Consider the following 26,696-nt stretch of genomic DNA (forward strand, 5'->3'; position numbering starts at 1 on the left):
CGGCTCCCTAAACCTGGCTGACAGCCATTCTACTTCATAGCCGGGTTGTTTTGGGGGGTAAGAAAATGGGATCACCCCTTTTTTCCTAATCATCTTTCTTAGTGTAGGAGAGCTTAGAGGTAGAAGGTGGCTTTGTGGCAACAGAAAGTGCCACTCACTTGGTCACTTGTGGATAGATTCCCTGTTGATGCATCTATATGTCGGTTGTGTGAGAGTGAGCCGTGAGAACAGGTGATCCAGACAAGGGAGTTCAGAGGTGGGGCGTGTGGAGCCCAAGTTCTTGGTTTCCAGGAGGGTGGGGGGGATTTGAGGGGTCTGTGATGACAGGCAGGGCTGTTCTGGGAGGGTCTTCATGTGTGTCAGGCTGGGAAGCGTTCCTGGGCCAGTGTTTCCCAGGGGAGGTGTAGAGGTAAACGTTATAAGAATACATTGATTTTCAAAGTGTATTAGGAAAGGCCCTGCCTGGTAGCTTAGTTGGTTAGAGTGTCGTCCCAATTACGCCAAGGTTGCAGGTTCAATCCCTGGTCAGGGCACATACAAGAATCAACCAGTGAAGGCACAAATAAATGGAACAACAATTCCTCTCTGAACTAAAAACAAACAAGAAAACCCAGTGTATTAGGAAAAACTAGGACCAGCCCATTGAACCTGTTTAGGGAGAGGCCAAAGTAGGCATTTAGCTCAAAACCGTATTTGTGGACGTTGTACACGAAGGGAATGTTGCACAGGTGGCATGCGGGGGGCCTTGGCAAAAAACTGCAGGTGATGCTGGGGACCAACTGCAGGGGAGGGCATGGTGGGTGGGTTCCAGAACATGGGAGTGGGGCTGTGGGGGCAGAGGTGGAAGGGGCCTGAGGCCTGGCCCAGGTGCCTGCCAGAGCTGAGATCCAGGAGCACTTGGGGAAGAGGAAGCAGTTCTTGAAAAGGAAGTGATTCAAAACCACCTACGCTCCGCCCTTCCTGACCCCACATCTGCTCTGCGGGCCTTCATCACTCCCCACTCAGCTGTCACGCAGGTCTTGGGCCTCCTCCAGCTCCTCCTCAGGATCAGGTTTAGGCTCCTCACAAGGTTCAGAAGGGCCTTCCCGGTGGCCTCTCACTCCAACAGCCACCTGCGGTGCCCTCCACCCATGAGTGACCTTGCGCCCAGGGCTAAGTAACCCGTCAGCTTCTGCAGTGCTGGGATGGGACCTGCTTTCTTCCCAGCCGCAGGCTGCTCGGGTGCAACCTGTTTCCCTCTTGCTCAACACTTAGACACACGTTTATGATTCTGGTGATGGTGTCTATCCTGCGAACGCCGCAAGGCTGAGGGAATGACAGCTCATCCTCACCTGTAAAGTAGGGCCAAGAGTCCTGCTTACAGGGCTCCTGGGGGTTACCTGAGTTAGTGATAGCGCCCTCACACATTCCAAGGGCTCTGAAATGAACTCACCTAGGTGGGACATGATAGGGACTGTATCCCATCTGACAGAAGAGCAAACAGGTTGACATGAAAAGTAATCAGAATGAGAAACAATAAAATCAATTTAATTTGCTACTTTTCATTTTGAAAGGTCATTACAAAATACCTTTGAAAGGTCATTTGCAAAATACTTCAACAAGGGAAGATGCCACCGGATGGCACATCCTGGGAACAGTTAAGAATTGTCAACCGTGTGGTAAATGGGGGCAGGCAGACTGACCCAGAGCTGAGAGAAGCCCGGGGCCAGGTCTGGGGGAAACCAGGTTCCTCTGTGACGAAAGCACCTGGTGGGGCAGGAAGGTGGAGGGTGCAAAGCACATGGATTCAGGTCGAAACCCCGGCCCCTGCACCAATCTGTGGCAGGCTCACGGTCCCAACGTTTCCAGATGCTAAGAAGTACATGTTAACTGTTGCCGGGGAAAGCTGTCTCCACCCTGTTCTGGATTAGGGCCTGGAGATGCCTTCCCATTTCACAAGGAATTTGGAGAACCTGGGTAGGAGGAAGGGAGGGCCCCAAGCAAACCATGGCCGCTCCTAGCCTTGAGGCTGTCTGGGTGAGGGCCAGGGTCCAAGTGCTTATTTATTCAAAGACCTGCTGAGAAATAGGGCAGCTTCTGTTCTGTTCATTATTGTGGCTTTCACCCACCCAATCCCTGAGAAACTTGAGGCAAATCAGGCCCCCAGGAAGCCCAGCCAGGTCCAGTGAGAAGGCTTTTTGGTGAAGTGTGACACCCAAATTAGTCTCTGAACCTGGGCTCAGAGCCGACTCTCAACAGGCCTGTTGGGACCTATTTCCTCCCATCTTGATGGACAGAGAACCAGCTCCTTAATGTGCAGTGAACACTGAGCTAACCTGTGTACTAAGCCGGCAGAGGTGCAGATTCCTTCAGGAGAGTTGTCTTGGCCAGCCAGCCACCCACAGGCCACGCCAAGGTTTGTGGCTCTCAAACAGGAAGTGAGGTGGGAAAACAGAGGCCACACAGTCACTTAGCTTCACACTGTCTGATGATAACAGTGCCCTGGTCTCAAAGCTCCCACCAAGCTGACACTCAGCAGGTATTGCATTTCAGGTTTTAAAATTTCTGTCCTCGGTTGGATAGTCGTGAATGTCCTGTGGGCATGGGAGGGAGGGATCCGGGCTTGGCCACCAAATGACCCTTTTAGGCTTGTCAGCTGGGCCTCCCTCCTCTCCCATGGGAAGGAGCATTAGGAGAAGAGCTCTTCACAGATCCTGCGCGTGTCATCGGGTGCCATCACACTGTAGCCCATGGTCCTTGGGTCTGTGAAGATCTCATGGTCATTCCCGCCCTGCAGAGACATAAAGCAGATGCAGCTGTTGCTGCTGCAGCAGCCCTGGGGCTGGGGCTGCCAGAGAAATGAGGGACCTGCCTTTGTGCCGGCAGGGAGGGTTTCTCCAGTTACCTTGTTCCTCTGGAAACAGAGACAGTCACCACTGAGAAAGGGTTTACCACCTTCTCCTGAACTGTGACTCCGCTGGGAACATGTAATTATGCGGATGAAAGAACTCACGATGTTCCAGTGAAGATCTAAGGCTCATTCTGCTATAAGGCAAGCAAGCTCAGCAGGTGACAGAATTCTCAGTACCATCAATTTGTCTCCACTGTGTACCTGGACTTCCCTTACAAGCCACAGGGAGTGTGGCAGGCCAGGCAGTCAGAGCAGCTCTGTGCTTGGAATCTCCTGTGACGATGGACACGGCCGTCTCTGAGCTGATGGGCCACTCACCACATGTGACTAGGCAGCACTTGCCCTATGGCCAGTGGACCAGGAACTGAATTTGACAGATTTATTTAAATGGAAACAGCCCCATGTGGCTGTCTGAGCCAGGTGGCTTGGGTTTAGATCCTGGTTCTACCACTGACTAGGGGGTTCTTTGGGCAACTCTCCCCTTGTAAAATGGGGAATGGAGGAACCTCACCACAGGGCTGGGAGGAGGAGTTGATGAGACCAAGGGATCTGGGTAAGGCCCCAGGAAGCAATCTGTGGCAGCAATAGCACCTAATTCGTCTTTCTGGGTGTTTTCACAGTATTTTATCTGGTGCACCTCCAGGAGCTGAAGGCAAGACTGCTTGTGCAAGGGCACGTATCTGGGAGGACTGGGCATGCCGCTGTGGGGGTGGGGAGGTGTCCTGTGACTCTGAGTCCCATCCTGCTGGCCTCAGGTAAATAAATTGGGCTTCCTGCCAAGTGCCGTAGGGGGAAAGCCCCTGCTTCTCTTCTCAAGGAATTTCCTACACTTTTCTCGTAAAACTGGATAGGCAGTCTCACTCGAAATCTTGGAAAACATCAATTAGCTTATCATACAATGAAAATAACTGCTAAGAAAATGGGTTCTTCTCATAAAGATTCTGTAGGAAAATCTGACATCTTTTTAAAGGGTTGACTGACACCTGAAATTACTGCCTCTCTCATACCTTAAGAACAACCCATCCCCAAGCAGATGGCTTTCCTTGGGGGGAAACAAAGTTCAAGATTTCTGGAGAGGACGCTGCCAGGGGCAAGGTATGCTGGGTGGGTGGGGGAGCCATGAATGCCCTTTCCCAGTGTGGCCCGGGAGCCTGCTATCCTCTGGTCGTTCAGAGGCCCTGAGTTTCCCGGCCAGCATATGCTACCTAAGCAAGCAAATGTGGAACTACTTATAGTAATTCCTATGATTCTCTTAGAAATGGCCTGGTAGGTAAACACCACAGAGGACTACATTCAAAAGAAAAGCAAACGTCTGTCTGGGACACGCTCACTCCGTCACTCACGGACTTAGGAGGGAGGAAGTATTAGTTACCTACTAACCCCACAAGCCTGGTGGGGCAACTGCTCCCTGCCTGGCGTAGTTTCAGCAACTGGAGATACAGTGGCAGCAAACAAAACCAAATGACAAAAGGGCTGCTTTCCAGCTTGGTCGGCCATGGGAGAGAGCTGCACAGAACAGAGGGGAAGGGAAGCCAGAGGGACGGGAGGGGCCTTGGAGCAGAGACCCGAGGAAGTAAGGGGACAAGCCGTGTGACTGGCTATCTATAGGCAATGCGTGGCTGGAGGGGCCAGCAGGGCCAGGCCCCAGAAGGTCTGGAAGATAAGGGTAAGGACCTGGGATTTTCTGTGAAGCCACCAGAAAGCCGCACCCCAGGACACAATGAGGTTCACGTACAGCAGGATCTTTCTAGAGAATGGATGGGTGTGAGGAAACAGCAGCAGAGTGGGTAGGAAGCCCCTGCAGCCAGCCAGGGTGCACCATGAGGACAGAAGCCACTAGCTGGGGAGAGTGACCTCTGAAGCAAGATGCTTCACAGCTGCTGCGCCTGCCCCTCCCTGGAGAGGATGTCACATTCGGGGACAGACGTGTACTGATAAATGCCTAATTTGGCATGAGTCTCCCATGGTCCTGCTGGGGTGGGGCTGGGAGCCACTGTGTAACTCACCCACTTGTAAGGAAGCCAGGTCCAGAGAGAATTAAAACCTCCCCCAGCTGGGCTGGGCTTCCGGGTCCCTTTACAGCTCCACTTGTCTTCAGAGGGCAGCGAAGTGTCTGCACCACAAACCCCCCAACCCCTACCATCCTTTCCCTCCGGCCAGAGGACCCGCCCAGCTGCCTCCTTCGCAGGGGTGGCTGCACAGAGCTTGCAAACCAGAGTGGGAGGGAGGGAGAAGCACAGCCAAAACATAGAGCTGTGAGCACTGCCCTCTAGAATAGCGAGGCCTCAGGCCACCTGAAACTTCAAACACTAGATTTGCATGTGCACCAAAGGTTACTGGACTCCAGTGGGGGAAGCCCAGCTTCCAGGATCCCAAACAAAACCTGGTTCCTCAGAGAGATGAAGGGAGTGAAGGGGCAAAAGGATGAATGACCATGATCATACTCTCCTTAGAGTGTATCAGCCCAAAGGAGAGGTCACAGCTCAGCGCACACCGCCCATGAGTATTTAAATCCCTAGCAGGCAAAGGCATGGGGAAGAACCTGAAGGCAGGGTCTGCAGGGTTCAGACACCAGGGGAGGGGGCTGAGGGGCTCCTTAAGAAGCCAAAATGGTTTCTATCATTTATTCTTCAAAAGACTCAAATTAGTTTGAAAGTTCTTAATTTTACCTTTCAGCAGCAGGTTTGTATCAATATGAGTGAGAGCTAGCATACGAATGCCCAGAGGCCCCCTGACTTAGCAAGAAGCATGGCCCAGCTTGTGACTACAGCTCTGCCCTGCCTTTCTCACAATCCCCACTACATAGCCCCCCCTTTCCTTTCCTCCTGCATAATCAGCAAACATTTAAAAAATTCTCCTGTGCCCAACAGTTTCATGTCCCATAGCATCCTCTCAAGATAGTCTCACATTTCAAAATGGAGACTGTTCAGTTGTGTAGTTAAATTTAAGGTTTTGCAAAGTGACTACTAAAACTACTAGCTACATTTAGCTGGGAGTCTCTGAGGCACCTCTCACTGGCTGCAGTTTATATCAATTCTCTGAGAAGAAGCTAGAGCTGGACTGAACTCCTTTCTAGTGGCTTCTACCAACAAGTAAAAGCACCTATGACTTTCCCTTTTTCTCAGGGATGATAGCGATTTCTTTACCCCTGAGACGGGTTATTTTAAATGGGAGTTCTTTTAAATATTGTCACAAGGGCCTACAACATACCCTGTAACTCCTACATGTCCTGCAAATACTTCTTTAAATTGTACAGAAAAATGAGCCGATTTCTTACTTCTTAATATCTTCGGCAAGAACTTGAACCAGTGAGCAACTTTGTATCTATGGGGTCATCAAAGCTCCTGTCCTGATTCCTGATAGAGAAAAAATAATAATTCTATTTCCTTGTAACAAGGCAAGGAGAAAAGTTGATTTTACTCCTGATAACTTACAGAACTAGGATAAATTTATTTTTCTTTCCATTTTGGACCTCAGTCTGCCAAGTGGTGTTTTGTATATGAAATAAGAAATACTTTTTATAAAGAGGCGTGTCCCTAGGCAGGGACACTGGTAATAAGGCCTCTGAAAGGCGCAGAGGCTAAATGGCGGGCCAGAGCATTTGCTTCTGTGGAGTGGAGGGCGGCAGCTCACTGCTGGGAGGTGCCTGCTGTAACCAAGTGGTCAGCAGTGAAATATATACTTCTAGAATGTTCAAAATAGTAAATAAATGCCCTTAGATAACTGTACCAAATTTTCCTTGAAAAAAGTAAACATTTATGCTTTAAAAAAAAAACAACAAAAACCGCCTGGCCTAGAGTTACCATGTTTGGAAAGTGAAAGGGTGACTCTCATGTACTTCAGGGCTGAAGACTAGGGGCTTAGCATTCAGTGATGAACACACTTAAGGTGTGGTGGAGAGTGAGCTGGCAGTCCAGCTATGTCCCTGGGGTGACTCTGGGTGTCTGCTGATGGCTCCAGCACCATTCCCTCATACATAAACAGGGCTTAGAACTGCGTGTGGGACTTGGCATGGGCGGGCACACAGGTGACACTGATTCTGACAGAAGTGGTTGTGCTGGGGACTCTGCAAGGCCAGCCACACTCCAGGAGGCCTGAGGCCTGGGTCTCCCTGACCAAAGAAGCTGTGGCAGAGGAGGGTCCTTTCTCAGGGCTTGTCCCCTCAGCCACTGTCCTGTTCTCAGGACCAGCGAGGCCATGGATTCTGGTGTCTAGAAGGCAGGCAGCACAGCAGGGACACCGGTGAACACCAGCAGCCCATGGTCCCTGTACAGCATCCTGCTTCCTGTCCTCCCACAGGGAGCCAGCGGGGTCCTCAGCCAGGTTGAGAACCTCTGATCTGGTCCAACTCAAAGTGGAACTGCTGAGTTAAAGGGTCAATAAGTGGTTCACAAAGTGTTAGAATGTTTTCATGCCACAACTGCCCTGAAGCCAAAAAGCACTGGACATGCAGGAATTGTTCTGCCTAAGAATTCAGAAAGACTGGGGGTGATGTGGCTAGTGCAGCCCCTGGAAAGCCATGCAGAACAGTCTGGGTCATGTCCTTTTGAGCCCTGGCCACCTCCTTCCCTGCAACAAACCATGTTGTCCCCTCTGCCTCTAAGCTGAACTCAGCTGAGTCTTCACAGACCCTGGCTCCTGTGGCTGATGGGAAGGATGAGAAGGTTTTCTGGGCTGACAAGTATTTAGAAAAGCAAGGGCCAAGGTCTGTCTCCCTTCTTTACTCTGCTCTCTGAGGTGCTCAAAGCAGGCGGGACCTTTGTATAACATTGGATCCTATCAGAAGAGGCTGTGTGTCTGGGAGAGAGGAGCAGTAGGCAGGCCTCTGAGCCAGGGGTGCTTGGCAGGGATGTGGCCTCTTGCTGACAGCTCTTAGCTCAGGTGCCACTTCCCTGGAAACAGCAAAAACATAGCCTTGATGCACAGAGAGAAGACAACTTTCAAAATGTCTATCCCCGAATATGAAAAAACATTTAAAGCTAGTATTTAAACAGCTCTGTGCCTACAATTTTAAGAATCGACATGTTGTTAAAAGGTTTAGATGGCTGGACTGTTCACTCCCATTTCCAGGAAACCACTGACAAGAAGGGTCAGAGATGAGGGCAAAGCATGATGCGAGAATGTTGACCAGTGTTAGTTACAACAGCAAGAAGCCACGATCCACGGTGCCTCTACTAGGGAAACGGGTGAATGAACTATGACCAAGTAATGGAATGCTATACAGCCATTAAAATTTTGTTGGCAAAGAACTCACTAACATGGGGGAAATAAAATATGGTAAGAGAACAAAAACAGAGAATAAAACAATGAACATGCAGGGATCCCACACTTAGGTTGATATTTGTACAGAGAGAAAAGCCTGGAGGCACATCAGCTGTGACTATAAGTGACTTATACTTTCTCCTTCATACTTTTTCTAATTTTCTACAATGAATGCATATTACCAGAGAATGGGGGTGGGGGAACCTCCACTGAATAGTATCCTTTTAAAAGCAGGTAAGATTTAGAGAAACAGACTTGAGTGTGGTAATGCAGTGGTTAAACAGAATAGAAAACTAATTCCCAAAGGCAGAATTCCCCAAAGAAGTCATTTTGTGATTCACTCAAGAACTCCATTCCACTGTGCAAAGCCCCACCTAGGTTTCTGATGGCTATCTACACACAGCAAGAACATCATCCTCACAGAAGGTGTTTCCGCCTGTCTCATAGCTCTCTCCTCAGGCTGTAGGAAATGGCACCCATTTGGAGGCACTGAAGAAGCTTCCTTAGATCCTGCGTGCAATTTCATTAGCTTACTTTCTTCAAAGCCTGCACTCAAGCATCGCTGCATCCAGAGCACTGCGATGAGGGATGTGATTATAAACCAGTTCCCTGTCGTAAGAAAAAGGCTGACTGATACACTCCTGAAGAGCACCATGTTCACCTGGGACTTAAACTCTTTCCCACCAGCTGGAGAGAGGGTTTGCTGGCTAGAAAGTATACTCATTTAAAGAGCAGGGAGTTTGTTCTGGTGCCACCGGCTCTTACATTAACTGTGTGACCTTGGGCAAGTTAGTTACCCTTACTGAACCCTGGTTTTATAATTTTGAAAGGACATGCAAGTAGGTATCCTGAAGTCCCTTACATGCTGAAAGGCAGAGCCACCCGGGATAGATCTTAGCAGGAAAAAAACAAGTTTTCTAGAGTGGACCAGAGAGGGAAGGCATAAAAAAGTCTCTATGCAGCATTTATGATGCACCTGCTGACTGCAGTAGGGCCCAGGACATCTGATGGCAAGATAACCACTGAAGGGCACAGAGGGCGAGAGGAATTTAAAGGGAGACACTGAGCCCAAGACTAGGCAGTGAACACCTGGTGCTGAGCCTCCCTCGGGCCTCACAGTGACAACCTCTTGGGGACCCACCCGCCCTAAGGAGAGCCTTGCTCTGCTGCCACGATGGCTCTGAGGAAATTCCTCCCAGAGATTCCTCCTGCTGGTGCTGGCCTTCAGCACAGGGGTGTGCTCTCAGTTGGAGTTTAGATTGAGTCCTGGGCTAGGGACTTCCCACACCTGCTGGGACAGCTCCTGTACCCTGTGTGTGAGATGACCAGGACTCACCCCCACCTCATAAGTGTCCCCAGTGCCCGCTCCTGAATTCCCGATTTGAGATTCCTTGTCCTCCTCTCACTTAGGACTCCTAGTGCACAACCTAAATGAGGGCCTCTGGGAAACAAAATACTGCAGGGGGGGGCAGGGGGGGAAGCTGTGGGGAGGGCTCTGAAAGGCAAGGAGCCTCTGACAATACCCCAGGCCAGGTGCTCTGGAAGGCACTGGGGAGGGCAATGTTTAATTCAAAAGGCTCAGGCTTGTCTCACCTCAGCTGAGGTGTCAGGTATCTGAGCACGGAGGGGAGGGAGCCTTAATCACACCCTTCTCCAGGACAAAAGCATCTCTCAGTTGGAGTTGGGCCGGTGGGTAAAGTGTGGGTGAAGGGAAAAAGCCCACTTGTCTATTTCTCCCCTTCAAGCCCAAACCGGACAATGAAACTGCAAAAACACTTCCATACTCACTGGCATGGTTTTGTCTCCAAAGAAATAAATGGTCTTATAGCCGTCATTTTCCACATGTCCCAGGCAGTACCTCTTGTCCCATCCATCAGGAAAGACATCAATGCTGATCTGGCCTCCTGCCAAGTGGGGAGGGAAACACACAAGCTGAAGGTGAAAAGGAGGCTAATGACCTGTCACCAGAAAGAATGTGCAATTGAGCCTGTCAGTGACTGATGGCCACAGTTGATTTTTAACACTCAAGTCTGCTACTTATACTTCTTTAGGGCTAGGTTCTAGAAGTTCATTCCACCTTAGGTGTTTTTCCAACATTATTTCACCCAAAACCTAAAAGTGAGACCCAGAGCGCCGGCTCAGAGTGAGGGATGCATTTGCATTTAAGTGCTCTGTCAGGCGAGAGGGTTTAAATGACCAGCTGGGGGAAATCTGATAAGAGCCCCATTCAGTTGTGCTCATCTCCAGCTAGCACCGCTCAGCGGAAGCCGCTGCATCCAGCTCCTCTTGCAGGAAAATGGAAAGCGCACGGGAGGTGATTTACAGGCAGCTTTTACCCTCAACAAAAACCCTTTCAAAGCTGTCAGAAAGACGTTCATCTCACAGTTCAAGATTACTTAAAAACCCACCCGTTCATCTATTAGACATAACCCCTCTGCAATGCCAGCCTCCCCACAGCCCACACATTTATTAGTGCTAGTAAAATGAGAGGGCTGTGAGTAATGACTCATTGGCATTGACAGGAGAGATCAGCTTGCTTGAGGCATTTGACAGGCATATTCTACCAAAAAACAAGCCTGAGACATCAGTGTGGGAGGAAGTCTGTACCAGCCACCAGAAGCACTCGTGTGCTGGTCCATCATAGTTAACCTAGACGAGTCCCTTTTCCTTTCTGGGCCTCAGTTTCTTGATTTGCAGAACCAACTGAGCTGCCGTCTTATTCAGTCTAACTTATCTAAGAGGCCCCCATTCCATCTCTCTGCTGTGGAGTTCACTCACAGGCCTGTCTTCTGCCCAAAGGGTGAGGGTAAGCTCTTACTCTTCATTAGACAAGATGCTCTTACTTTTGACCAGGAGGAGAAATGCAGGGAGGAAGGCTCCTGCTGGGTAAGAATTTACAGCCAAGCCCAGCAGCCTGGGGGTCATTTCCTAGCTGGGCAAGTCTCTGCCGTGGCCCATTACACAGGAGAGTGGTTTTCCCTACAGATGGATTTCTCAAATCCTCCTGCCCACCTTCAAACGGCACAGTCCAATCTCAAGCATGCACGAGCCCACTATGAATTCCTGGCAAAGCTTGACACCCATCTGAATATACAATACCTATGGAAAACGCAAGGCCTTTTCCTGCAAACTCTTTCCGCAGATCTGCTACAAATTTTTGTCGTATATTTTCTTTCTGAGAAAAACAAAAAGATATCGATTGTCTATTGCGTTGCACACTTTAACTATGGCCACAAAGTGGCACCTCTTATCTTCACAAACCTAGGATATTTCAGAAAAACTCACTTTATCGAGTTCATAGAATTCAATGCGTTCTTCTTGGCTGCAGCTTCTTCCAATAGGGGACACATTTAACATCCCATTTCGGAATTCAATGAAAGTGCCCCTGGAGAGGAAAAGCGGACAGAGGTTCCAGAGTCACATTATTTATTTGGGCAACATTATAGATGGATAAACAGGCTAAAAAAGTTGGGTGATTGCAAAAGGCAGAGGCTGGTGTGATCCACATTTCAGAGCTGTTCTAGGCCTCATGGCAGCCATGAGCCACATGTGGCTGCTGAGCCTTGAACTGTGGCTAATCTGAATTGAGATTAGATTTCAAAGACAGTAGGAAAAGTAATGTAATCATCACTAAAATGTTTTATGTTGACTATGTTAAAATAATTATATTTTGAATATAGGGCTAAATGAAATATATTAAAATTAATTTCACCAGTTCCTTTGTTTTTTTCTTTTTTAACGTGGCTACAGAAAACTTAAAATTACACGTGTGCCTCACATTGTATTTCTGTTGGACAGTGCTGGGGTTGGGCAGAGAATTTATAGTTAACCCAAAGCTATGAAAATAATGATCAGCTCTCCAAGTTCCCTGAGGAGTTTGAAAATGCATGTCCCAGACAACTTTGCTAGTGACTTCTTGAGACACAAATTTTACCAGGCAACGTGTCACAGGGAACGGCTCTGAGAATCACCCCACGAGCCTCGTGAATAGCTGAGGAAGTAAAAGGTACCCACTGCAGATTGTTCCTAACAGTCTGATCTGACCAAAGAAAATGAGAAAAGCCTGGCATTTTTTTAGTTAACTCAAATGAAGATGTTTTTAAAAACACTTTCCCCCATCATGTTTCCAGTTTCAGTCTCAAAAAGAGCTTCTTAAAAACTCAAATAACTAATAAAATATTTATTCTGACAAATGCAACTGAAGTGTTTTGTGACAGACTGTGCCCTGAGTGTCTTCTGATTCTAACACGGACACTTCTGAGGCTCTGACACATTCTCCCTGGAACCCTTCTGCTACTTCAGTCCCACAGCCATGATGTCCCACCAGCCACTTGTAAATACTCAGAGGACACAGGCCGAGTGCAGAGCCAAGGACCCTACTCAGGGCCAAGGCCAGCTGTTACTAGGCTGTGCGACTCTGGGCTCTCTCTGAGCCTCAGAAAGGGGCTCTCAGCTCTGGCTCTGGTTACCTTTGAAGGGTCTTGTGAAAATCACATTACCAGTTTATGTAAAAGTAATCTGTATACTGGGAAGCAGTGACTACTCAGCAAGTAAAGTAGAGACAGTAAAACTGCAATCCCAGCTCCTTTCCCTCGCCAGGCTTCACTTGCAGAGAAGCAAGTGGTAGAACATGTGCACCTAGGATACTTTCTCAAAATCCCCCACCTGGGGGTCAGTACAGACCAGCCCTGTCCCTTGCACCTTCTACATGTACATTGGGGGGTGGGGACTGGTGATCATTCCCAGGGCGACCCTAGGGTTGTGGGTCTTACACTATCAGAAAAAAGGCTTAATTATTTTTCCCCACCTCAAGGACACAGTATTACTGTCCTTCCCACAGCATGGAGGGAGGCTGATGCCCCTTAGAAAGCCTTCTGTTCTAAAAATCAGGATTAAAGCAGTTTGCCAAGCATCCCACTCCTCCCAGAAGTCTTACTGCACCTGCCTGACCTACAAGGGGCATGCAGCTAGTACTGCTAGGAATGTGGGCAAATGCTGATCAAGGCGGGTATCAGCTCTGCCTGCTGAACTCACCAGCCATGTCAGACATGGCTAGGTGATACCTGTCTGAAGACAGGATTCTGTCTTATCTTTTTGTATTCTTCCTTAATGCTTAGTCTAAAGTAAAGACTAAGCTGACCTGGGATATATGACATAGTTTCACTTTTTATACTGTGGAGAATTTCTAATATATACAAAAGTAGACAGAGCAGGATAACAAACCCCCACGTGTCCTCACCCAGCTGCGGGCTGAGTCCAGCCTGTCTCATCCTATGGGACTGATTGGAAAAGGGAAGCCCCAGCGCATCCTGCAGGCAGCGGTGGCGGGCTCTTGCCCTCTGAGTGGAGGTGCTGAGCAGGGGCACTTGTCCCATCAATTCTGATAGTCTCAAAAGTGCAGCATTGTCCTGAAATATAACTGCCATTTAAAAACTGTTTCCCCTCTGGTCACTAAGGTGTTACATATGAGGTGCAGAACACTAAGAAGAAAGTGAAACGTATTTCAAAGAAACTACCTGTATCCTCACCACCAAGAAACAGCCGCAGCTAACCCGTGTCCACTGCCTGCCCATCTTTTCACTTTGGGCATGCACGTATTGTTATTTAAAAATGGGGCCCTGGCTGGTGTGGCTCAGTTGGTAGTAGTGTCCTCCAGTGCACTGAAGAGTCCAGGGTTCGATTCCTGGTCAGGGCACATACCCAGGTTGTGGGTTTCATCCAGTTAGGGCATATACCAGAGGCATCCAATTGATGTTTACCTCTCTCTGTCTCTCCCTCTCCCTCTAAAATCAATAAAAACATATCCTTGAGTGAGGATTTTTTTAAAAAGCATTAAAAATGGGAATTGAGATAACAGAATCCAAGAGGTGAGAAAAATGAGAAATAGCCTGTGAAAGACTGGGGGTGTGGGCATGGCATCCAGTTGTCGGGTCTTCAAATGCAACAGAAGCCTGAAATCCAGATATTTCAAAATGTGAAATCAGACTTCTAAATGATAGTGACTAATTCAGATATGATTTGACACTGTGGGCCAAGCAAATGTGGCTTTGTGTGAGATCTGGTCTGAGGGCCTCCAGTTTGGGACTTCCAGGTCTGGGGTTTATGTTGTTGTTTTTTCACATTGCTGATTCACAGGCATTTCCCCTAACCGGCAGCCTTTGAAACCATATCATTTTCAATTTCCATCAAGCGGACATGCCATTGTTTACATAATTCTACCACTGCCTTTTCCAATGATGCTCTGTTTTTTTTTTAAGTGATTTTTTTTTTTTTTTTTTAGAGAGAGAGAGAGAAACATCGATTGGTTGCCTCCTGTATGCACCCTTACTGGGGATCAAACCCACAACCTGGGCATGTGCTCTGATGGGATGTTGCTTGACCAACTGAGCCACACTGGCCAGGGCTCTAGTGATTCTTTATTAAGCACTGGGCTTTGGACTTAAAAGATCACCAGCCCTAGCCAGTTTGGCTAGTGGACAGAGCGCTGGCCTGCAGACTGAAGGGTCCTGGATTGGATTTCGGCCAGGGGCATGTGCCTTGGTTGAGGGTTTGATCCCTGGCCCTGCTTGGGAGGTGTGAGGGAGGCAACCAATTGATGTGTCTCTCTCACATCGATCTTTCTCCCTCTCTCCCTCCCACGCCCTCCGAAAAAGCAATATCCACAGATGAGGATTAAAAGAAAAGATCACCAACCCACCAACGACATCACTCCACATTTCACTGGAGCCTCTTGCTAAAAGCAAACCCACCTCTTCTTTGGGAGTTTAATTTTCGCAATGTAGCTCAAACAGTAGTTGATTAAGTCCTGGATTAGGGCCTCACCCAAGTGACCTTGAATATTCTAGGATAAAGAAAATAGTGCAGTTACTTGATTCAGTGGGAGGCGTTTTTAAATGGTCTTCAGCCACTGTCAGTCGAGTCGCTAGGCTGATGTGGCAGTGAGGGTGACACACCCCACCGCCTTTTTCCTTCTTTCCCTTTGTTCCCTGCTTGAGAACGGGAGGCAAACCGGAAAGGGCTTAGTCAAAAGCATTTTCTGCTTCATTAATCAAGATTTTTGTACCCATTCTCTTTCAGATGCTTAATGGAGGCCCAAAGAGCTTATTCAGTCAAAACACTGACAGAAAACATATTTGTTCCACTCTGGCTTTTTCATATATCATATCTGAACAGAATGATCTTAATACCAACAAGAGCTACACAGTACTTCTTAATATGCTTGTGGTGATGCAGCTTGCCCCAGTCTCTGCTATCATAATAGATATTAGATTAAATACCCTTAAAAAACAATTATGAAAATATAGTTAACAATTTGGAATATGTACTAGTCCCAGGGTTCAACATTCAAAGTGTAAAAAATACAGGGTGAAGAGTCATTCCCACCTGTTCCTCAGCTCCCAAATATACTTCCCCAGAGTTGGTCAAGTGAAATACCCTTTTAGAAAACATTCACTAGTAGAAGACAGTAGTGTGGATACTCAAGAACCTACCTGTTTACACAAGAGTTTCCCATCTTTGTATGCCACCAGGCCATTTTCTGGAAACACATAATCATATTTTTCAACCACTGCAACCAAAATAAAACAAAACAAAAGTCAGAATGCAATGAACTGGAACTTGTGCTCCTATTTCTTGATTAACATGTATCACCAATAAAACTGCTAAACTCCAGTAAGGACTCTGAAAGAATACCTCATCTTCACAGACTGGGAGAGTGAGAAAAAGCTCCTTAAGGTTTTTTAAAGGCTCTTCATTACATATATATATATATATATATATATATATATATATATATGTATATATATATATATATATATTTTTTTTTAAGTATGTCTTTTTTGATTTCAGAGAGAGAAAGGGGGAGAGAGAGAGAAACATCAATGATGAGAGATAGTCACTGATCAGCTGCCTCCTGCACACTCGCTGCCGGGGATCGAGTCTTTGACCCAGGCATGTGCCCTGACAGGGAATCAAACCTCGATCTCCTGGATCATAGGTCTATGCTCAACCTCTGAGCCATGCCAACCACGCTTTTCATTACGTATTTAAAAGATGCTGACTAGGCTGGAGATTAGACTTGGTGGTGATGGGCCACTTCATGTGTCTGCCTTCAGCCTGCCTGTCTGTAAAGGAAGATGAGAGTGAATGACAGCTCCCGCTCCGCTCCTCCTGTGAATTAGCATTGCCAAGATGATGAAACTGCAGACTCCCGGGATCTGTTGTTTAGTGTTTCTAAGCAGAGCATCTAGAAGGAAAATTAAGTGTAAGGGGAACAGAGAGTTTTAAAAGGAATACAGAGATTACTCTCTATTGGTCCAATAAACACACCTACACCGTTTGGACTGTAAGATATTACACCTAGTTCAGTGGTTCTCCACTGGGGGTGTTTTTGCCTTTAGAGGACATTTGGGAATGTCTGAAGACATTTTTTATTTACTTTATTTTTTAAAGTAAATCCTTTATTTATTGATTTTTTTAGAGAGAGGAAAGGAGAAGGAAAGAGAGATAGAAACATTGATGAGAGAGAAACATCAATCGGCTGCCTCCTGCAAGCCGCCCACTAGGGATGAGCCCTCAACCCGGGCATGTGCCCTGGCTAGGAATCAAACTGGTGACCTTTTGGTTCACAGGTTGACGCTCAACAACTGAGCCATACCAGCCACGCTCCGGAGACATTTTTGATTGTCATACCAGGGGTGAGGGCGCTACTGGCATCAAGTGGGTAGAGGCTAGGAATGCTATCTAAACATCTGCAGTGCACAGGACAGTCCCCACAATAGAGAATTATCTGGCCCAAATCATAAAAGACTAGATATATTAGGACTTAGCTTTTGAAGTTACTAAATTAGCCCTTCTTAAGAGTCATGTCCTGGGGTCTGTAGGCCTACCTGTAAAACAAGTTTCAGAAGGTATATATGTCTGCTTAAGATAACAGAAGAGCCCTGGCCAGATGGCTTAGTTAGTTGGAGTGTCATCCCATGTACCCAGAGATTGTGGGTTCGATTCCTGGTCAGGGGACATACGGGACACAACCAATCGATGTTTCTCTCTCACACTAATGTTTCTTTCTCTCTCTCTCTCCCCCCCCCCTTCTTTGCTCTCTAAAATCAATAAAAGCTAACAGAAGAATGTTTAACCTGTTAAACATGAAATTTATAGCTCTGTTCTTTTCTTTCTACTCTTAAGATAATGTCACTGACTCACAACCCCAAGATGTCTTATAGACCTCTCCTTCTGTTCAAGACCACCTGGCCATAGTCACACAGACCCGGACAGGATGCCACCAGAAGCTTAATAAATCAATTGCTAAAGCTTGCACAGGAACTGACTACCAGCACAGCCCACCACCCTGGACTCTACTCACAATTACTCATGATTTTTGCTCTGTAAAACCTCTTGTCTGTAAACCTTTGGGAGTTCAGGTTTTTTCAGCACAAGCTGCCTGGTCCCCACTGTGCGGTGCTATACAATAAATGTCAATTCCTTTCACTGCACCCTGGTCAGAGTAATTGGCTATCTGAAGCACTGAGTGGACAGAACTCTTTGCTTAGTTACAAAAATGTCAACAGTGATGAAAAGAATGACCAATTCATCTATCTTTCCACCCACTCTTTCTCACAGGCCAGGCACCCTGGAGGCACTGGGGCTATGAGATGAATAATCCACAGTAGTCTTCAAAACAAATTTATAACTAGTTTCCAATGATCAGAGAGTGCTACACTAACAGGCTATGCATTAGTATCTCCTGGGGGTAGTTGCTAAAATACGTTCTAAATTATGTTTCCCTGGCTCTGTAGACTTATTGAGTCAGAATCTCCAGTGAAAGGCCCATAAGAATCTTCAGCTTCCTGGGGTCCTGTGTTGGGGATTGTGGTTCAGTAGGTGGGAGAGGAGCCTGGGTGACTCATGTCTAAGGGAACTCTGGGAAATATTGTGTTAGGGCAACAGAGAGGAGGCCCCTAGACCCAGAGGGCACCTCGAAGCCTGGGTGAGGACAGTCAGGAGATAAGGCCTGAGCTGAGGCTAGAAGGGCAATGGATGGGGACAAGTACGACAGGCAAAGACACAGACACTCACACTTCTAGTTGATCTACCCATGTAGCTGAGTACCAAGTGTTCCATCAGCAACTCCAGAAATTTATTTATAGGATTAAAAATAGGAAAGTAGCCCGGCCGGGCGTGGCTCAGTGGCTGAGCACCGACCTAGGATCCAGGCGATCGGGGTTCAATTCCCGGTCAGGGCACATGCCCAGGTTGCAGGCTTGATCCCCAGTTGGGGGTGTGCAGGAGGCAGCCGATCAATGACTCTTTCATCTCTCTCTCCCTCTCCCCCTCCTTTCCTCTCTCTGAAATAAAAAAAGATGTATCTTAAAAAAAAAGGAAAGTAAAGAGGGAAAATGTTTCCCTAAACAAGGAAGCAGAGGTGAGGGAAATTCAGGGCTGCTTTTGATACTTCATGGCTACAGGTCTCAATATCCTCATAAGAAGTTAATCTTTTACCAAAATGTAATTAGCAACGTATAATTTACCATCATTTCCCAGTTGCTCCTGCACTTTCTCAAAGTCCGAGCCTCCTACTACTCCAATTTTGACCTTCTGCCTCAATTTTTGTAGAAAGTCATCCATTTCTTTGGTAATTTTCTACATTTCAAAAAGGAAAATACAATAGTTACAAACCACAAAGTAATCAGGAGACTACAATCACAAGAATAATAGAACCCTTACTTTCATAAATGCCAATTCTGTAGATAAGTCCAAATATTTTAGTATCATTTTGAGACATCAATTTTTTACCAGAAAGAACTTGTTAAATTTAACTTATTTCTACCTTATTTAAAACCCACAGTATATTAACAGTGTTTGTGTACTGTTCCAGCTATTTTTCTATGCATTTATATACCTGGCTATATGCTTCCTTTCAAATGCTACATTGTAGTCCACAGATGGATTTAAGTTATTGATGTTAAAGCAAAATAACATAATCAGATTAAAAAGGAAGTTCAGACTTGGTCTACTATAATTATACAAAAAAAGCCTAAAAGATCACTAGATTTTTTTAGTCTCTCCTAAAAGAAATGCTCACACCTATAAACAGTGGTTTCAACAGTATAATTTTATGCTCTTTAAATTCCAAACTGTGTGCTAATTCAAAAGAAATTATAAACTAAGATGAAAAGGTATCCCTGTATTAACACAAATCACAATTTTTAAGTCTTATATCATTACTTTTAACTATCTTAATTGTGCACTCATAAGGCAGGAAAGTAAGAAGCTAGACAAATTCCTTGACAAGCGACATAAGCAAAACTGAAACAAAATAATTAAACAAGGCCCAACAATTTGAGCAATTTACAGCCAGCTAATGAAACTCAAGGCTTTATCTTCCCAAACCAAGGACACTTAGGAACAAATGGTTTCCACATTCCAGACAGTCCTGGGGCAGACCAGCCTTGGTCCTGGTCCCTCTTGGATGTTTTAAAAAAAAGAAACTAACCAGAAAATAACCCTGACCCCTCTATGGCCACATTTTGAAGAATCAATATATTGAAGGACACACCTGGAAAGCTAATGAATATTCTGTTAAGACCCTTCCTAGGATTCCCAGGGCTAAAGAAAGATAAAAAGTCTCAAGACAAAGGATCCACAGTACTCTCTGGCCTTTCTTTCTTAGGTGCGTATCTCTACTTTCTCCTAAACTCCAAGGGACCGCAGGAGACTTGCAACCAAGGGAGGAGCGGGCAGTGGCAGCTAGTCCCTGGCTTACCCCCTGAACCTATCTCCAAGGCCCCCATTTTCTCTGACTTTCCAGTCAGCTAACAGCAGCCCCGCCTTGGCTCACTTTTATCACTGTGACTTTTATATCTCATGAGTTCATGCAGCCCAGAGTGGCTCACTTCTTTCCTAGAACGTTTCTAGGGAGCCAAAGCAGCCCCGCCTAAGCTCTATCCTGTTGCTTCTTCCTACCATAAGCCCTTCCTTTGTTTTACTGCCCCGAGCTTTAATAAACACTCTCTAAACCACTTGGACTTGTGTTGTGAAATCTTTCCTGCACCCACACTACCAGCCAGCCCCAGGGAGACCCGCTCTGGACCCAGTCCCCATCTGGTAATACTTATATGGAATATCTTTACAAATAAAGTTCCCAGATATTAAAAACAAAAGTAAAACCAACCACTTCAGGCAGCTTCAGCATATAAACATCTAGAGTTCAATCCTCTCTTTTTCTTAAAACAATTTTTTTAGAGTAGTACATACACATGACTAATCATATAAAATTGTACAGAAGGATGTAAATAAAGCTCAATCTTTTTTCCACCTTCCAATGGAATCTTGACCTAGTAGACAAAATCTAGCACCAGCAGCGTAGATGAGTCAGTGACCATGAAAAGGAGTCCCTGAAGCCCCCAAGTGGTTTCCTCAGTCTTGACGTCAGAATGGGGGGAAGTAGGGAAGACTCCTTTGATTGCAAAATATTAAAAATGCAACACTAACAAGAACAGCTCTATAACAACACTAACAATACTTCCATCTTCAAACAGAAGCCTAAGGGGAAAATTGTATCTTACCCTTGTGCATACTGATGAGCTAAATGGTATGTGGTCAGCTGTCAGGCCTGTTCTGCAATGTGAATGGGTTGTAGAAGGTGCCCTTTCACTTCCAGGTGGCAGCCAGTATTTTTTAACAGGAAATAAGACCCAGCTGCTTGTGACCACAACAGGGGATCTAAACTACATCCCACTGCAGGACAGATCCTTAAAGCAAAATTGCTGTGTGGTTCCCCAAATAAGTCTTGTATTGATAATTACAAGGAATTCTTTATCAATCACCCTAGACGACGAAATAAAACACAGAGCAAGATCCAAAAGCTTGAAATTAAGGTGGAAAAATGTTAAAAATTCTCCTTCTGGAAAAAAAGACAATTATAAAAGACTCTTTTGGGACAATTAAGGAAAACTGAAGGGAATAGTGGAAGAGTCAACATGATAGGAACAGTGGGCCAGAATGAGCCACTGCCTGTTTTTCGGTAAAGTATGACTGGAACATAGCCATGTCCATTCATTTATGTAGTGTCCATGGCAACAACAAGAGCTGAGTAGTGACAGAGACTACATGGCCTGTGAAGCCTCAGCTGTTTACTACCTGGCCTTTTACAGAAAAAAGTTTGCCGAACCTTGGATTAGGGTATTAAGGAATACCATGGAATTGGTAAGTTTTCTTAGATGTGACGACGAATTTAAGTGGTGGGGATATGGCTGTTCTGTGTACTACTTTTTCAGTGGTTCAAATATGTTTTAAATTTCTCATGATTTTTTAGCTGGAAAACAATTCACCCAGGTTGAAGCTCCCCTTCTTTTTGCAGGCTTTTGTTCTAAGTCTCACCTGTTTTTAGATGAAATGTCATTTCTAAGGCAATTACACAGTACAACAAAATTCTACTGCAACAGTGAAATGTGCAAAGCTCTGGACTCCATTCTAACTAGAATTTACCTGTTTAGGTCATATCCTGTTTCATCACCTTCAAGAAAAGATAACCCATTCTCCTACTTCCTTGTGCTTATCAATGTTTGAGAATGCATTTATTGAGGAAGGAAAAGGTTTGATAATGAATGGATGTTATTAAAATATTTTTATTTTTTACATAGTCCCCAGCACATAGAATCAATTCTCTTTTAAATTACACATTTTTTTTTGAGTGTTAAATGATTCATGTTCATTGAAAAGAATATCATGCTTCCAATGTGGGTTGCTGCCTGGTTTTGTTGCCACTTCATACATTGTGCTTACATAACCTGATCCCTTCTGGGAATCAGAAGCAATTTCCTGAGTGGCATATCACTTCCACCTTAGAACAATGGCAGAAAATGGTAAACTTAGCAAATACAATGCCCTGAGGTCCAGCGACTGATACCAGATCTGCAGTTTGAAATCAAGATGATCTTGAGTCTGTTTCCTTATGTTTAAAAGGTTAGTAGCCTTAGCGAGTGTGGTCAGTTGGTTGAGTGCCATCCCATGCACCGAAATGTTGCCCAGTTCAATTCCTGGTCGGGGCAAATGCCCAGGTTGTGAGCTCAATCCCCAGTTGGGGTGCGAGCCGGAAGCAGCCGATCGGGTTTCTTTCTTTCTTGTTTTTTTTCTTTCTCTCTCTAAAAAAAAAAAAAATCAATAAAAACACTAAAAAAAAAAAAAAAAAAAAAAGGATAGTAACAACTATCCTACTTGGGATGAAAGAAAGGTTGAGAGGGTCCAATAACAGAGTGTAAAAAGGTTTGGCATGTAAACCCTAAACCATTACGGCCAATGGGCCCAATTAAGCAGCTGTGTGTTTTTGTAATAAAGTTTTACTGGAACACAGCCATGCTGTGTCTACGTATGGTTTATGGCAGCTTTTGCACTAAAGTCGAGTAGTTACTACACACCATATGGTTGGCGAAGACAAAAGTATTTGCTATCTGACTCCTGACAAACAATGAATTGCTGACACACAAATGTGTGTTGATCACTAAATTTCACAGTGCAAAGAAGCCTTTGGAGAACTTGCAGTTGAGTATCTTCATTAGATACATTGAACATGTGGCTCAGAAAGGTAAAATGACCCGTCTAAGGTCACGCACACTTGATGTGGAATTCTGAAGCACAACACTGCTACCACCCGGCCAAAATTAAGGTGGGGTAGATACAGAACTCGAAGCTAGTGAGGCCACTTGGGCCTCAAGTTCGATCAGCTGCTGTTGGGTGACCAATTGGTAAAAGGAGGAAGTCAGAGTGAGCTTAATCACAAATGTGGATCTTAACTGACACCTATCTGTGCCTGTGGCAGCAAAATCTGGAAGTGGGAGGCAAGTTTCCAGGAGTCCAGGGAGGCTCTCAACAGGAAGCCTGTAACAATCTAGGTAGGTCTCCTTGATCACCCAAGACCCACTGCAGGGGCTGGAGAAGGGGATGATGGTGGTGCTATTTATTTAGTATTTATTTAGTACTGAACAGAGCCTACTGTTAGCCAAGTAACTTTCATGAACTTGTTTGATTTCATTCGACCCTGACTAACACCATATGGAACAGGTTGGTAACCTCCCCATTGAAAAACATAGATTCTGAGGCGCAGTGGTTAAGTGACTTGCTGAAAGTCACACTGCTGCCGAGAGGACAAGTTGAGGCTCTACTGGGTCTTTTCGACCTGGAAACCCATGTTTTCCATATCAGGATACAAGGCACATCCGACAGGTGACAGAATGAGGAGGGCACCTAACTGGTAAGGCGGCTGAGCAGTGGTTCAAACCTCGGGCTGAGGGCGAGTCCAGAACTGCATTTCCCATCCCAATACAAGTTTCTTACTCTCAAGAGTTTTTCGATCAAAGTGTAACAGAGAGAGAAAAAAAAAAAAAGTTTTTCGGCCTGTCCCATCTCCAAGTACCCTGAGGTCTTCCGTCTCATCCCTCCAGGGCCCCCGGAATAGAGTTCAGCCCCGCCAGAGGAAGTAGGCGGTGCTCAGCCACCCCTCGGGGCCCACCCTGGGTGGTCGTCAGCCCCGTGTGGGGACAGCCGGAGACTCTGCACCTGTTGCCTCCCGCCCGCAGGGCGCCGCCTACCTGCCGCGGGGCCGTCAGGGTCCCGTCCACGTCGAAGAGGCAGAGCGCTGGGCCGGGCGCCGCCATGTCTCCAGACCCTACTGCCTCACCTGACGTGACCCGCCCGCACCAGGAACTCGGCCCGGAACTTCCGGGTCCAGCCCCCGTGCTGCAGGGCACGTCGGGAGGAGGAGAATCCATTCCCACAACGCCTGGGATCCGCGTCAGCTATTCTCTCCGGACCACAAATCCCAGAATGCAACGTTCCTCACGCAGTCCCGTTGCGGCCGAGCATGCGCTCTTAGAGATCCCGACTGCAGGTGGGAGCGCGCAGCTGGCGGCCGAGCCATGGTAGGAAGGCGGCTGGTGGGGACTGAGGGAGGCGACGCGCTTTTCGGGTCGGGGTCAGGCCTGGGACAGGCTGGCCGATGCGTGAGGTCGTGAGAAGAGTGCCCCGGAGGGCCTTCCGGCGTGGGTTACGATTTGTTATTCCCGGGCTTCCTCTGCGCTCGGGTCACGTGCGTCCACTACCGCGATGCCAAAGCTCGCAGGGCGCTCACCGTGCGCCAGGCCCATCAAGTGCTCTTGAGGGCTTTGGAGCCATCGTCTCAGTATATTCTGAATCCCCATTTGAAAGATGAATATACTGAGGCCTAGGGAGGTGGCGTAACTTGCCCCAGGATCCACAGCTGGTGACCTTAGGAGTCTGGACTGGGACCCAGATCTGGTTCCAAAGCAGCTTTCGCTGTGACTACTCCAGGTGTGGAACTTTGCACCTAATAAAGCCCTCGTGCCTTTGTTTGGTGCCTTCATCCCTCTCTCCTCCTCCATTCTTCCCCCTCCGGCTAATTAGGCTAAGAAAACACGTTTCCTCCAGCACCGAGATGACGTTCCCTTCAGCATCTGACAGAGACTCGGAAAGTTATTGTGCTAAATATCTAACGGATTGTTCTCCCTCCACTGGGACAGTGACTGTTCCGTTTCCTGCTTGGGGAATTGTTCACCCAGCCTTATGGAGCCAGTGCCCCGCTCAGAGTTGTCTTTCCCTAGGTATTTAATGAATGAAGGCTGTGCCTCCTTCCTGTACTTACTTGAACTGCCTGGAGGAAGGAGGACCCTGAGAGTCAGACTCTGCCCCACTCACTGGCTGTGTGTCTTTGGGTAAATTTCTTACCTTCTCTAGGTTTAGCTTACCTCAGTGGTAAAGTGAAAGTAGTGGTTCCTATTTCACACAGCTTTTGTGAAGATCACACAGGGTAGAGCATCTGGCTTTCCCTTTCCCTTTGGAGATAATAGTGACCACACAAGATTGGCGGGAGCTCCCATGTAAGATGCTTTGTAGATGTTCATTGTGTGATGAGCATGGTTGAGTTCTTTGACAGAAATGGTCTCTTGTCTCCCTTCCAGGCTGCCCTCGTCCGAGCTGTGCCGCGGTTGCCAGGGCCAGCTGTGTGGGGAAGGCCTCTCTACGGGCTGCAGTGCTGCAATGGGCAGGATTTTAGGAGGTGGGTAGGGAGCAGGTCACCCACCTCGAAGGAGAAACCACCAGGCACAGAGACAGAGAAATTCCAGATGATCTACCGGTTCGATGCCATCAGGGCCTTTGGGTACTTGTCTAAGCTGAAGGTGGCACAGACAGCCCTTACAGTGGCTGCCCTGCCACCTGGCTTTTACTGGTACTCCCAGGGCCTCATGACTTTCAACAACCTGTGCCTCGTGGGTGGGATAGCTGGCTTCGCTCTGGCCATGCTGTATTGGATGAGCTATTTCTTCCGGCGGCTGGTGGGTATCCTGTACGTGAACGAATCAGGCACCATGCTGCGGGTGGCCCACCTGACCTTCTGGGGCTGGCGGCAGGACACATACTGCCCGGTGACTGAAGTGATCCCTATGACGGAAACACAGGACCGGCCCCAGGAGCTTTTCGTTCGGATCCAGCAGTACAGTGGGAAGCAGACCTTCTACCTCACCCTGCGCTATGGACGCATCCTGGACAGAGAGCGTTTCACACAGGTGTTTGGGGTGCTGGACACGCTCAAGTGAACAATGGGACACTGGGCTTCCAGGTACCCCTGGGCCACCTGGATTTCCGACTGAAGGCTGAGGGTGTGCGTGAGGCTAAAGCAGGGGATCTGATAGCTGGAGAATTCACCAGGGCCCATGGGAGACTCATCTGTTGGAATGAGGAAATTCATGAGGCAGATACTAGTATCCCAGTTTAGGAAAGCGGCCTTACTGCAAATTCTTTTTCTTTTTTTAAAATGTTTTATTTATTTCAGAGGGAGAGATAGAAACATGAATGATGATAGTCACTGATTGGCTGCCTCCTGCATGCCCCCTACTGGGGATTGAGCCTACAACCCGGCATGTGCCCTTTCCAGGAATCAAACTGTAACCTGGTTCACACCAGCTGGGCCTTAGTGCAAATTCTTACCATACTTGTGTATGATAGTTAGGTAATGGCCAGAAGTGTATGTTAAGAGTCTGTTCTTGGAAGAAGCTGTGCCCAGTTCACTTTACATACAGTGCTGTGGAATGGGGAGATGGGTGTGGCGGAGGGAACACAGGATTTGGAGTCGGAAGACTTGGGTTCTGTTCGTTCTTAATTCCCTGTCCTGGGGCAGGTAACTGAGTCTCTCTGAGCCTTGTTTTTCACATTTGTAACATGGGAAGTCCTGCCTGTCTCGTAGGATGGGTTGACATTAAATAATAAATGTCAAGTGCTTTGCAAACTCAGCAGGCAAGAGCAAACGTTAAGTGTTAGCTCAGAGATGATGTTGTGGTGGTGCCCAGCAGCAGACAGGACTGGGATGAAGCCTAGAGGTGGGTCATTTCCTTCTGCCAGATGGTAACTGCTCGACTGGGACGGAAGTGTCACCTAAGCAAGCATAGCACCCCTACTGAGACAGGGTTCACTACCCAGAGGTCTGGGGGCTCTCACGTCGGATGCCTCTGTGGACTTTGTGTTTCTGGGCCAA

The 26,696-nt window shown here is 47.0% G+C and overlaps 2 protein-coding genes across 2 annotated transcripts; one reads left to right on the forward strand and one right to left on the reverse strand.

The window, feature by feature from the left end:
- Positions 1 to 1,273: 1,273 nt before the first annotated feature.
- Positions 1,274 to 23,844, reverse strand: PMM2 (phosphomannomutase 2). The gene is made up of 8 exons (XM_016199388.2): positions 23,740 to 23,844; positions 18,682 to 18,793; positions 15,643 to 15,719; positions 14,902 to 14,993; positions 11,438 to 11,537; positions 11,252 to 11,327; positions 9,941 to 10,056; positions 1,274 to 2,770 (listed from the first exon to the last, which is right to left on the reverse strand). Exons 1-8 carry the CDS (start codon positions 23,803 to 23,805, stop codon positions 2,669 to 2,671), a joined length of 741 nt encoding a protein of 246 aa, XP_016054874.1. The 5' UTR covers positions 23,806 to 23,844; the 3' UTR covers positions 1,274 to 2,668.
- Positions 23,804 to 26,454, forward strand: TMEM186 (transmembrane protein 186). Its single transcript, XM_016199395.2, is given in 3 exon segments — positions 23,804 to 24,032; positions 24,035 to 24,069; positions 25,126 to 26,454. Coding segments are annotated over 3 exon segments (900 nt in total). The 3' UTR covers positions 25,762 to 26,454.
- The last annotated feature ends 242 nt before the right edge of the window (positions 26,455 to 26,696 follow it).

Source organism: Miniopterus natalensis, chromosome 3 (assembly GCF_054644295.1).
Source record: "Miniopterus natalensis isolate mMinNat1 chromosome 3, mMinNat1.hap1, whole genome shotgun sequence".
In the NCBI taxonomy this organism is placed as follows: Eukaryota; Metazoa; Chordata; class Mammalia; order Chiroptera; family Miniopteridae; genus Miniopterus; species Miniopterus natalensis.